We start from the raw sequence: 13942 nt of genomic DNA on the forward strand, positions 1-13942 counted from the left end.
CTATAAATACACACTCTTATATTGAGAAGAAGGCAAGTGATTGTAAGTGAGTGAGCAGGGAGAGAGACTAAGTATTGAGTGCCATTGTCTTTGTAACTTGAAAGAAATAATAAGATCAGCCTTTCACCTCCGTGGACGTAAATAATCATATCGAACCACGTATATTTTGTGTTCTTGTATCGTATGTCTCTTTACTTGTTTATCTTGCAAAGTTGCAATCTCTACTTCTTGAATGTTAGATTAGACGTAGGATATATTACTTCTTCCAATTACATTTTCATGACGACGATTAATTCTTCTATCGCGGATGAATGCACAAAATAACAAAGTCCATTGATTAATTGAAGTCTCAAAATCACAAATTTTAATTGTGGCTCAAACTTAAAACCGTAACTCTCCCATAGGCGAAAGAAAGATCTAGAAGCCTAGACCTATAGCATCTTTTGTACCTATACAGAATCTAAAGATCTAAAATTAGCCATACAGATTGAACCACGTGTACGATTATGATTAGCAAACAGAAGCGACCATTTTGAGTTTTGGTCGTAAATTCTACAGTAATGTCTAGGGCAGAGAGATAAAGGGTGTTTCAAGTAATCTTCCAAATCTTCTTCCTCTAAAAAATTTTGTGCGCGCGGTGTGATAGAGAGAAAACGAAAAACTTCTTTTTTCTTCTTCTTCGATGCTTAGAAGAGGAAAATCTTCTTTTTCTTAAACCTTCTCTGTTAAAATACATAGAGAGAAGGGATTTAGAGAAGAAGAAGAGAAGAATTTTTTGTTAGTTTTTTTTATTTTCATAGAAAGAGAGAGAGAGAGAAATGGATCCATCTTCTTCTTCTTCTTCTCTTATGTCATCACCCCCAGCGCATGATAATAATAATAAGGATAAGGCTGATGTTGTTGTTGTTGGTGATGGTGTTGCTACTTCGTCTCCTCCACCTTCTGTAGATCCTTTCTTAAAAGAAGCTCTTCAAAACCCTCGCCATCGTCTTACCAGTTAGTCTCATTCACCTTATCTTATTATTTAATTTGTATTTGGGGGTGTAAATTTTGTGTTTTGCTTGTTTGATTTTGTGATTTAGGTTGAATTTAGTAATGGTGTGTGTTTGTTTTAGGTTTATCTTAGATATATGCTAGGGTTAGAGTAATTTAGGGTTATGAATTTTATAGATCTATGTTTTGTTGGATGTCAATTCATGCTAGATCCATGAGGAATTTTAATATTGAGTTAGTGTGTTGCTTGATTTAGGGTGAACTGAATGTTTTGTGTCCTTAGGTATGTAATAAACTGGTTGTGGATGATAGTTTCTGTTAATAAGGTTATTAATCCTAAATCAAGTACAGGAACACGATAGTTATGGGTGGCTCGCATTTACTTACTCCGACGGAGTTAAAACAATTTTCCAAGTATTCTAGGGTCTGGTTTCCTTGAAGAAGGTGTTATTCTTAGAAGAATGGTACCCAAATGTCTGTTACATAAATAATTCAGTTTCTTCTACGATGTTGATTTATGTGGTCACACTGGTAGATGATATATTCTAAAGACAGCACAACAACCTGATTCAGTTTCTTCTACGATGTTGATTTATGTGGTCACACTGGTAGATGATATATTCTAAAGACAGCACAACAACCTGTTACTATATCCTGTATGTTTTCAATAGGTCCTCTTGTTGCGCACTTTGTGCAACCGGACACTACTTTCCCGAGTGTGCCTATTTCTTTCTTGATCACAACACTTAAACTCTGGTTAGTGTCTCAAATCACATCATGGACATTGCTACACATATTATGTTATGGTGAATTCATCTAACCTTGTTCCCCCAATGTGCTGTGGAAGCAAAGTGAGAACGCATTTCTGTCTTTAAAGAGGTCACTTCTTAGTTTCTGTTATATGGTTACATGGTTGAAATATGATAGAATGTGTCTGGCGCAATCTCACATGGTCTAGAAAATAGTAACACGCTGAAGCAACAATCAAGTATTATCATACTCCACTCCCCTACATTTTCTGGGAGGGGACGCCAAGTTGAATAGGAAGTGAAATTTTCACCTCCCTGTAATGATGAGATTAATCAACGGGTCTTTTCTATGCACTCTTAGTTGCTTGCTAGTGGATGGACGTGAAGGTTATGGATTTAGTTTAATCTTTCTTTTTTTTTGCCTCCGTTGTTGTGCTAAATATGCTAAGGTTCCCGATGCCTTAGGTGTCTGTCATAGTGGCAGGGCAAGGACACTAAGGAACAAGCCTAGGTGAAAGGAATAAATTTGTTTGCATATGTTAACTTTAGTTTATAACTGGTGCATGGAAAACCAAAAGCTCTGAACAGATGAATATTACAAGTTTTGAATAGTATCATTACAAGATGCTTAAAATTGCGGAAAGAGATGTCAGCAACTGAGAAGAAAGAAAGAAGTGAAATTTATTATTTGTGTGTATGTATCACAGTGTCAGGGCAAGGGACACCAAGGGACATGCGTTGGTGAAAGTAGTTTATTGGTGTTTTTATTAACTACGATTTATAGACAGCATACGCAAAACTGAAAGCTTTGAACAGATGAACACAGTGTTCATTACCGGGTGTGTGAAATTGCAGAATGAAGATGTAAACAACTGAAGAAAGTGAAAGAAAGTAGAGAAGCTACGTAATAATCAGTAGAATATTAGAAAGAGGATGCAGTGTCTTGATCCAATGAAGAAAATCAAGTGGAGCAACTTTGGAATTGAAAATTACAACTAATGTCAATATTGAAGTAAAAGGAACTCATGTAGCTTCTTCGCAGAGGATAATCTAGGTTTCTTCTTGTTTTTTTCTGTGATTGTATTTTAGAGCTAATAGGATTTGCTTGTACTTATCTTTTGTTTTGAAAAGGCATTTTTGTTGAGCAATCCAAGCTTCACGAGATAGCTTTGTTTCATCTCTCTGCTAAGTTTGTATAGTCTCACTGAAAAGAACAAAAAGCAATAAATCTTGAAGTTTCCTTAGCCACGTGCCTTGTTGTTTTTGTGCCTTACAGAGGTTAATAGGAACTTTGTGGGGCTTTAGTCTTTTGGAAGTTGGAAATGCCACTCCTACACTTTTAGTATGATTGAGTAGTGCCTTATTCTTACTGCTCCTGACCAAGTTTTATTTCCTCGTACCTTCATGATAATATGCTTAACCCTTGCCCTTACCCTCTCTCTCACTTTTAGTATTTGTTATTCTATTCTTGTTTAAAGTTAATTTCCTGGCTTAGATTTTGATTAGTCTTTCTCCTTTTTGAACTCCGTGCTGAAATGTTTCTAGTTATTTGGTAGGTTCCTTCTGGAGACTAAAACGCATTTGTTTTTAGTTTATACTCTGTTAGTTTATTCTGTTTTTAATATTGTATGTGTAGTGCGCAAATTTGCACCTAAGCCACATGAATGCAAAATATTATATGGATAAAATGTTTCACATGTATTGGTTTGTTTACTGTAAGATTGATTGGCAAATACGGACACCAAAGTGTTAAGCATTACTCTAAGCTGTTTTTGAAATGAATGTTATGGTCAAATTTGTTTAGTCCATATAAACTGAGACAGCCTTCCATGAATTAGTTACATGTACCTTGCGTTATCTCAAATTTTGTTATTTACTCATAAGTCTTCACCTCGATTTCTTACCCTGCTGTCTTTTGTAATGTCAGTTCTGCGAATGGAGCTGGATATTCAGAGGTTTATGCAAAATCCTGACCAGCAGCAGTTTGAGCTCCCACATTACCCAACTTCATACCTTCGACTTGCCGCACATCGTGTGGCCCAGCACTATGGTCTGCAGTCTATGGTGTTGGATACTAGTGCTGATGGATTGGGAACCAAAATTGTGGTCAGGAAAATAGCCGAAAGCAAGTACCCCACTGTATGTTTGTCTGAAGTCCCTGCTGAGCAGACAGAGAATGATAAACCTGAACAGGTTAAGCTGGCCATCAGGCAGAGACCAAATAGAGGATCTGCAAATGACATGAATGAACTTGGTAATAAACGTAGTCCAGTCAGATCTGTGGAAGAGCGGAAAGAGGAATACGATCGAGCTAGGGCCCGTATTTTCAGCAGCTCTAGTAGCCCTGACCTGGAAGATGTTGCTGCTTCTCAGATTACTGTTGATGGAAGAAGTTCGTCTCTAGGCAGTAGTGAGAGTGAAGCTTGTAGAAACGTGATTATCGACTTGGAAAAGATGCCTATGACCAGGGATGGTTCGCGGGTTGCAATCTTTAGGGACAGGGAGAAGGATCGTACTGATCCAGACTATGATCGTAGTTATGAAAGGTAGGTCAAGGCTGTTTGAAAGTTGAAGTAAGAGGTTGGTAGATTGATAAAACCAGGCGAGTTTCAAAATTTCAAAATTGTTTGTGCAGGTACATTAGGAGCCTACCTTTTAACCAGAACTTCAGCTTGGGACCTTTCAACATGCAGAATTTCCCTCCTCCATTTCCCCATTATGAAGCTGGCTTTCCACATCTTACTCGGTTGCCAAGGACCCAATCAGCTCCTAATTATGGACCTTCAAATCCAATTATGAGCCCTTTCTGTGCTGTGGGATTGAATCAGACTTCTGGAGATGCCGTCTACATGCAATGGCCGAGTCCTGCAATGGTCTATGCCCAGGGCTATGAGCAACTTAGACATGCTATGTTCCAGGTACATTGTGGTTTCACATTTGATTAAAAGTCACAAATAACTATGATTGTTAACAACCTATAGGTAGGGGACTTCGGACATCATGCCATTAGATAGACTCCGTGTTTTGAACATTTTTAGGTGATCCAGATCTTATTTGGTCAGAATGATCAGAGTTCAGGTGTGACAAATGAAAGGCTAATTTGCTACTATTTACTTTCGGCTTAGAAATGATTCCTAACCTAAATAGAAAATTTAGATCCATCCACCTTGGCCAATTTTAAGGATGGTGGCTGGAGCTGAACTTATTTAGAGAGTTCTTTACCAAGTAATTCTCAACTTCCAGTCTTGTTTTTAGAAGATTAGTATTAGTGAGAGAGTTCTCTACCAAGTGATTCTCAGCTTCCAGTCTTGTTTTTAGAAGATTAGTATTAGTGAGGCACACAGAGACGTTGATATTTGGCCCACTCTAGAGCTAAGCACTTACATAATCTGCTTGTAGAGATTAGGGCCTTGATGACCACTTCCTCGGAAGTAGTATTCAATTTTTTTTTGTTCTTACAACTGCTCTTTGTTTTATGCAGGCTCCCCCGTTCTACCACCAACCTCTGAGTTTTGATTACTCCCAAAACCACTAGAAGATGGGAATTATATTATTGTATTGATTTTAGATAAATGGGTCTTCATTTTCCCCTTTTCTTCTAGGTTGCTTGCCTTTTATGTTAGGGTAAAACGTTAATGACTGTCATGGCACATGCCTTGTTGTTTTTTTTTTCTTTTAAGTTTTAGATTTTGTTTTCCTTATGTATTACTAGCAATGGAGATTTGTGATAGACTAGGGAGGAGATCAAATTGTTCACATGTTTTATTAAGTAGTCTCAAACTAAAAATACAACTGGTTTTAGTAGACTTGTGATAAAAAATACCGGATTGTGGATTGCTGTCTATGGCTGGCTCAGTTTGAGTCCATATTGGTTTGACTGTTAGTTGTGTGGCAACTTTATTGTATCCTTCTTTGGATGATTTGAGAAAGTGGAATGCACACCATTTTGGGAACGTAGATCAAATAGCTAAATCTCGGAATGCTGAGGAGGTTAGGGGTGTAGAACTAGACCTTGAACATTTACAAGGTTCAAGAAGAATTCTATGCCCAGTAGTCTAGACAAGGCTATACAAAAAGTGCTTGATAGAATACCGAAGGAAACACTTTAGTGACTTCGAGACTCTTAGAATGGGACACCGACAATCTTAGAATACCCAATGGTGAATGGTCTAAGGATAACAATGAATTTGAAGGCCTTTTGATAAATCACTTTAAAAGCATTACCTCAACCTCTAAGCCATTTAGTGATACCGCATTTCTGAACTGTATTGAAGAAATAAGGGAAATAAGATAATTGTTTGCTAACAGCCATTATTCTTGAAGAAATAAGGGAAACCGCCGAACAGATGTCCTCTTGGACAGCCCGAGCCAGATGGTTTCCCCTCGAGGTTTTTTAAACAGAATCTAGAGCTGCTTGAAATTGATGTTTTGAATACGGCCAAGTCTTTATTCGAGTCTAACCGTTTAGTTAAGTCCATGAATCGTACTTTCTTATCGCTTATCCCTAAAGTTAGCAATACTTCATCTTCGGCTTATTTTAGGCCAATTTCCCTATGCAATATTAGTTACGAGATAATTTCTACACTTCTTGTAAATAGGATAAAATCTTTACTTAGTAAACTAATTTCTCCTTATCAAGCGGCGTACGTGCCTAACAAACGTATTTTTTGATAATGTTGTCACAGCGCAAGAGATAGTTCATACTATGAAAAGGAAAAGGAAAAAAGATATAACGGTGTCATGGGTCTTAAACTCAGATATTTCTAAGGCCTTCGAAAGAGTCGAGTGGTCTTTCATGATCAATATCCTTAAATGCTTTAGTTTTTTAGATGATTGGTGTGCCCTTATCTATCAATGTATTCACACCACCAATATTTCTATCTTGCTTAATGGATCCCTTTGTCATTCTTTCAAACCAACTAGAGGTCTGCGACAAGGAGCCCATTGTTCCCTTTCCTTTTTATTTTGTGCATGGAATTGTTAACTAGATATCTTTTGCATGATGAAACAGCCAGCTAATTCAAGGGGTTCGTATCAGTAAAGAGATCTCAAGAGTTTCCCACTTGCTTTTTGCTGACGACTTCCTTATATTTGTCAAGGCTTCCCATGAACAAGCTAATAATTTGATGGTTTTGATCAAAGATTTTAGCAATATCTCTAGTCAGGTAATCAATTGCGACAAAGCTGGCTGCTTTTTAGTATGAAGTCTCGCTTATTAGTGCTTTGACAGTTAGGAAAATCGACCTAAAAGAGAAATATTTAGGAATTTCTTAATTCATTGATAGGAACAACTATTATTCTTTTAGTCATTTACTTGATCATTTGGGAAAAAAGATCTGCGAAATGGAAAGGAAAGCAGCTTTCTCAAGCTGGTAGATCTATAATGGTGCAAAATATTTTGAAATCTTTTCCGACTTACCACATGAGTATCTTTCTCATCCCATACGCCATAGATCCAAAAATGGAACAACCCCAAAGGGATATTTGGGGGGAAACACTGGGTCAATCTTATCTCTGGGAGAAACTCGGTAGAATCTCGGAATATAATCCGAACCATTCTTTTAAAAATTTATACTTTTAATATGTGCTTTTCACACATTTTATAAGCTTAACAAGAAAAATTCAACAATATTATTGATAAAATGGAGGGGTCAAAATGGATAATGTCCCAAATCGAGGGATTAAGTCATGTCCTTAACTAACTACTTGATACAACACAACAACATTACTTATCTCTTATCCAAATCCAAATCCAAAAGTGTGTATGAGGTTTTTCTCTCTGTAGTCTTGAAACAAAAAATATTTTATCAGTAACCTTTTTCCAATTTACTCTAAATATAACAACTAGGAAGTCTTCATTTTTTATTGAAAAAGAGACATATAAAGATACATAATAAAGGAGTTCCTAATATAAGGGAACCGATCCTCAATTAGATTAAGACGAAGAAAGTATGCAAGCAATCTAATGTAAGGGAACCAATCCTCAAATTAGATTAAGACGAAGAAAGTATGCAAGCAAAATATGTTGAATCCCAACATGAAATCGTTGTTTAAATTTCTATTAATTTCTTCATTTGCAAAAGCTTAAAAAGTACCAACACATATTTAATGAGCCACAACAAGTGGCCGTAAAAAATGATTTTCAAGATTCCATCGCTGTGAAATGGCAAAAGCTTTGCCCAAGAGAATGGATATACAAAAAATAATTTATCAGAAAACTACCTAAGTTTGCAAACGAAACATCAGCTGGAATTTCGGGAGCCAGGCCAGATTTTCGTTCTCAAATTGCCAAGATTATATATTTCGTGTGCTATTATGCCGAAACCGAGAATATTGCCAAAATCTCATCTGAGACGGCCGAGATCGACTATATTGGATGGGGAAAGAGTAATCCTGGTGGTATTTACATAAAAAGTTGGAGGAATGTTTGTTCTCATAAACTTCAAGGAGACCTTCACTTTAAAGATTTAATAGGGATATGTTAGCCAAATCATCATGGGCTCTGATTCATTCCCCAACTGAGTAGTGGGTTAAAATCTTGAAATGTAAACTTTTCCAAAGTTGCCATCCTTTGCATTCTGGGAAACCTCTAGACTCATCTTGGTTATGGAAAGTTATTATTGTTGGTCTAGAAATCATTAGGGAAAATACAATTTGGGAAGTAAAGAATGGATCTAGTACTTATGTTTTTACTAATAGTTGGACTCTAGAAGCTTCTATTCTTCTTTGTCATTCTTATCCTAACCCCAACCCTAATATGCTGGTGTCTGATTTCATTGACCCTCATACTAGGACATGAAACATAAAGCTTGTTAATAGTTTTTTACCATGGAAAATGCCCAAAATAATCACCAATATTAGAATACCCCTCATTGGAAATGACATATTGGTACAGTTGCATACCAAAAATGGTGACTTTCAGTGAAAACCTCATATAAAGCTTTCACTAGTGAGTTAAGCTTCTAACAGAATCCCCATCCTAGTCAACCTACTTACAGAGCCCTTTGGAGCTTCCCCATCATACCAAAGATTTCAACTCTTCGTATGGAAATGTATCGAAAATGTCTTTACCTACAGGGATCAGGTTCTCTCAATGCAGAAACCAATCCGATCCTAGTTGCTTATGTGATACTAACTCAGATGATGTTACTTCAGAAGATAATTATGGCACAACCATTAGAATTTTGTTTGATAAATGTAAAAAGTAGTAATATTCTTGCTGTCAAGCAGTTAATTTTTGTCACAACATGGAGTATCATGGAGTATATGGAGGGATAGGTGCTTCAGGATATTTCAAAATAAAACAGTGTGATACTTGTATGCCCGCATCGAATGTACTACCAGTTAGATCTCCTGCACCTAGACACCAGATAACAGTGGCATGGCCGACACTTGTCGTATCCTATGTTGTGACGCTAGCTATGATTCAGTCACTAATGAAACGGCTTATGTACTTGTATTAACTAATATGACAGGGTCCTCTGAGGGATGCGAGCTCATCAAAGGAATAGCAAGATCAGAGAAGGAAGCAAACACACTTCCATACTTGAAGGAATCAGATGCACGAACAACAAAGGCATCAACACATTATGCATTCACAGTGATGCACATCGTGCAATCACTTCAAAGAATAATAATAACCAACTACATTGGTTAAACCAAACTATCTTAAATGATTGTCAATTACTTATGAACAAATTTTCTTACGTTAATTGTAGGAAAAATACTGTAATGTCGAATGAATGGGTGATACAACCATATTACCCAGAATTTCTCCTAGTAAACTCTTTCTTTGGACTGAAACCCGCTTTTTTATTTTAGTAAAAATAAAAAAATTGCTCATTTCTCGAAGGAAGGACCCAATGCTTCCATCGGGAATGGAGGAGCAAGCTTCGCCTAAAGGCCCTAAATAAACCAAACCATCAGCCTGTTTCTAAATTACTGCGAATAGAACGTGTGCTTCGGTTTCCTATGCACTTGATACTGGATTTGTTAGCGTGTTTCGTGGAAAGAGAGAAGAAGTGCTCTGTGACTTGCATTATTCGATTCATTAACCATCCCCAAAAGGTATGGTTTGCTCAAGTATTAAATGTAGATTTAGTGATGTACTTATGGATAGATAAAAATAGGACACAACTATAATCCCACTTTCTTATCCCAACTCACGCCAACATAAACAAACAATTCTATCTCTACAAAAAGCCAGAAATTGTATGGCTTTCTCAGAATCTCACCTAAATTTGGTGATATAATAATAGCAAAGTCCAGAGAGTTCAGATCTCATGCAATGAACAAGAAACAATATTCAATAACAACTTCTACTTTCTCTCTCTACTCACAGCTCATCTTGAGATTCTTAGGATGAATCACATGTTAATGCCCCATGCTTAAGACTTTAAAAACTAGGTTATTTTATTAGGATTTGGGATTAAACTAAGGAAGATTCTTTTGAATTTGTTAATGCGAAGACAGAATGGGACAATCAAAATCCAGATGATACAAGATATTGCGACACAAACACTTCAATTATATGCATATAACCCCTAATAATTGAAATCATTCGCTCAATCTCTCTGGATCCAACCAATCTTGTTTCTTTGTTTAACATGTACAAAAATGATTCTCATAAGCCAGCTCTTAGTTCTGGATATACTTTTTTTCCTTCTTGGCTTAAACTTTAAACATCTGAACCTGGTCTGTCCTGTCTCCTTACACAACTTAGATTTGGATTTGTGGATTGAATTTCTCCAATTTGCATAAATGTAGATGGTGAAGTGAACTGAAATGTCTCATAAAATGTTTGAAGGTAAAAGGAAGACAAAAATCCTGCTTATCTACAACATTATATGCTACCAAAAACTGTTGGCCCCTTTTGTCTGTCACACTTGCGAATTTCTGATAAGGCGTAGTTCACATTTAGTATACAGGTAGAAAATTGGTAAGCTCGTGACCACATATATCTTATATCTCGTATAAGATGATAGTTGACATTGATATCAGATCTGAGAAACTATGTTGCGAGACCTGAAGGAAGGTGGATTTCAAAAACATAAAGATGATATACACACGAAGACAATGTCGGACAGCATTAAGATCAGGCTTGAAATTCTGGCCTGAGTAAACATAAAAGATATCTTCCTTCACTGGCTTAACCTTCTACGGACAAGTACTGCCAGAATAGGCTCTTGCACATCACAAAGCACATTTCTCTCTTATACAAACACCATTCCACAGTCTCAAGAATGTCGTGAACACCGAATATCAGAAGATTATGGTGAAAAGAAATAAATCTGCATTCATGTTATAATTGCAATGAAACAACTAAACTAACCAACCATCTAGGGTGAGAGAGCTGATTGCGCTGCCAGTTGGCATAGAAGTTTAACTTCATTGCCTGGCATTGAAGTTTAACAAATCACCTCCCAGACATGAATACTAGATACTTCATTTGTAGAAGGTTAAGGAAATACCTATACAGATTATAAGCAAACTCACAGACATCAAATAAAGCATACAACCACGAAATGTGAGATAATTGACCCAAGGTAGAAAGTGGAAAACTTATCACATGTTTGCAACACTGAGGATATCAGAATCTGAGTTGGGACTTAAGAAAACAATATCTACTCAAGTACAAAGGCCATAAAACGCAAGTAAGAAGATTGATAAATAAGATGTATTGGATTACTGATAAATTTCAGAACATTCAGTTACATTTCAACATTTTAAAGCATTGAAATACTTCGACGACACTGGAACTCGATCACGAGCTTTTCCTAATATCGGAGGCTTCCTTGCTCCCTACTATTCAAATAGAGATATGACACAATTTACAGCAAGTTTAACCAACTCCACGATTCAAATTCCTCTCCTTTACATAAAGGCACAAAGAAACCCGCTCATATCTGGCCTATGAATGTGTCAGGCGAATATATACCCCTTCTGGAATCTGGAGACACTCAAAGCTACTACCTATCCAACCATCATAAGCTCAAACAGGAAAGTTTTTGCTGTGACCTCCATTACAAGATTATGAAAACAACCCAACTAGAAGACCACTTGTGTTTCAAGAACAACATGTGATTACCGAACAAATTTACTTGTGATTACCGAGCTTCAGACACCATGTAACTCCATGTAACATCATGACTAATATATATCAGCTACGCGGAGCAAAGAGCAGAAGCCTGACTTATACCGAGATTTGTAATTACAATATATGAAAACCAAGGACTATGAAACTATAGATTGAGATCACCTGGAGTTGACTAAGAAACAAGGGGATACAAGGAAATTCGGGATCTGGAGAAGGAAGTTTGATGGCACCATGATGCCTAATGTCTACAAATTTCATTGACATTACACTAGAACAAGAACTACAACTACAACTGCATACCCAGGCCTAGTTCACACTGAACCCAATTTCCTCAAAATCATAGAAATTTCCTAGAACACACTTTCCAGAATAACCAATTAGAGAAGAGATTAAAACAGAGGAGCAATTTATTACCAAACTTTAATCATACCCGGTGGGAAAGAGAGTCAGAACTTTCCTCCCTCCTCCTGCTGTTGCAGATCCCAAATCTTCAACATAATTGGGAGTCTGAGCAGAAACTGGACCTCCTATCCTATGAATTGGTTGTGGTGGTGGCTGTTGTGATGGTAGCTGCCGAGTCAAAAATCCATGTTCAAATTGCCCACCTGGTGGTGACCCAAATTGACCCACTTGCCTGTGATGATATTGCTGCTGCTGTTGTTGCTGCTGCTGTGCTGCTATAACCGCTGCGGCAGCCATCTGTTGTTGATGGTGTAACACCGGGACAAAGGGTAAGTAATGATCACCGGGGGCTGGACGACCAGGATGTAAAAAATGGTGGGGCACAGGAGCAGAAGCAAATAAATGATCAGTAGCAGCATCAGCAGCTGATAAAGGACCACCTCCATTTCCAGCGCCACCAGCTGATAATCCTTGCATCCTTTTGAGATAAAGTCTGTACTTTTGTAAATGACTCGCCACATTCTCCCGAGTCAACCCATCTACACTCATCAACTGCATTATAGTTTTAGGTACAGCATTTTTGATACCCAGATGTGCCACTGCATCAACAAATCGTTTATGAAGCTGTGGTGTCCAAACAAGTCTAGGTCTTTTAAGTGTTCTAGCTGGTTCATCACCAAGATTACCAGATCCTAACTCAGCTGATTCAAACTCGGAAGAGTGAGGTTGAGATGGAGGTGAAGGTATAGAACCACCACCACCACCTCCTAATTGACCGGGTGAAATAGGAATTGGTGATTGATTTTGTTGTTGTTGTTGTTGGGGACTTGAATTAGGGTTTCTAATGTCAAAAGCTAAGGCTAAGTCTGGTGTAATTAGGGTTTGTGAAAGAGGCATGAGTTCTTCTGGTGATGGTAATTCTTCTTCCCATCTCGGAAACCAATTTGCTTCTTCTTCTCTCATAATTTTACAGAACAAAAAAAAACAGACCTTTTTTTCTCAGTACTTTCTCTCTCTATATCTATCTCTCTTTACTCTGTAATACTACTGTAAGATTCTGTAACTGTAGAGTGATGTTTGTCTGTTGCTAATTGGGTACTTGTGATTTTGAAGTTGACGAGAGAGAATTTAGGAAGAAATTTAAGAAGAGAGATTGAGGAGGAAAAGTTGATGATGATGATGACGACGATGTTAATGAAGACGAACAAGAATTCATTTCATAGATTTGTTTGTTCAGAGAAAGAAATAGAAGAGGAGAGAGAATAGAGAGGAGATATGTTCGAGGTGGATCTTGTATTCTTCGTTTTTTTTTTTTACTTTTGTTTATTTATTTGTTTATTCGATTTTTGTTTTTATTTTTTCCGGTTTTTGTGGGTCTTAAAAATGAGTTTTGATAACATATTAGGAAAATAAATTTATTGCTATCATAATCTTTTTGTACTTTATTTTTGAATTTTGTTGTTGATTTCTTCCTTATCTTGTTTATTTAACCATATGACACATCATATATTCCTCGTAAAAAAAATTATTGGACCCACATCATTTCCTGATTAATAAAGTCCTAATTCTGATTTAACAGCCATTTGATTAAATATGATAATTAATAGGAAGAAAATCACCTTTACTAAAGGGAAAGCTGATTTTTACCAAATTTATTGGATTTTGGATGGATTTAAAATTAAGCTTCCTAATTAATAACTGC

The 13942-nt window shown here is 36.9% G+C and overlaps 2 protein-coding genes across 2 annotated transcripts; one reads left to right on the forward strand and one right to left on the reverse strand.

Moving 5' to 3' along the window:
- Positions 1-600: 600 nt before the first annotated feature.
- On the forward strand, positions 601-5586 carry LOC113310203 (R3H domain-containing protein 2-like). Its single transcript, XM_026558796.1, has 4 exons — positions 601-996; positions 3670-4288; positions 4378-4660; positions 5224-5586. The coding sequence occupies exons 1-4, from the start codon at positions 819-821 to the stop codon at positions 5275-5277; spliced, it is 1134 nt and encodes a 377-aa protein (XP_026414581.1). The 5' UTR covers positions 601-818; the 3' UTR covers positions 5278-5586.
- A 5818-nt stretch (positions 5587-11404) lies between these two features.
- On the reverse strand, positions 11405-13544 carry LOC113310820 (transcription factor MYBC1-like). Its single transcript, XM_026559617.1, has one exon. It carries the CDS (start codon positions 13201-13203, stop codon positions 12259-12261), a length of 945 nt encoding a protein of 314 aa, XP_026415402.1. The 5' UTR covers positions 13204-13544; the 3' UTR covers positions 11405-12258.
- Positions 13545-13942: the final 398 nt, after the last annotated feature.

Source organism: Papaver somniferum, chromosome 9, assembly GCF_003573695.1.
Source record: "Papaver somniferum cultivar HN1 chromosome 9, ASM357369v1, whole genome shotgun sequence".
In the NCBI taxonomy this organism is placed as follows: Eukaryota; Viridiplantae; Streptophyta; class Magnoliopsida; order Ranunculales; family Papaveraceae; genus Papaver; species Papaver somniferum.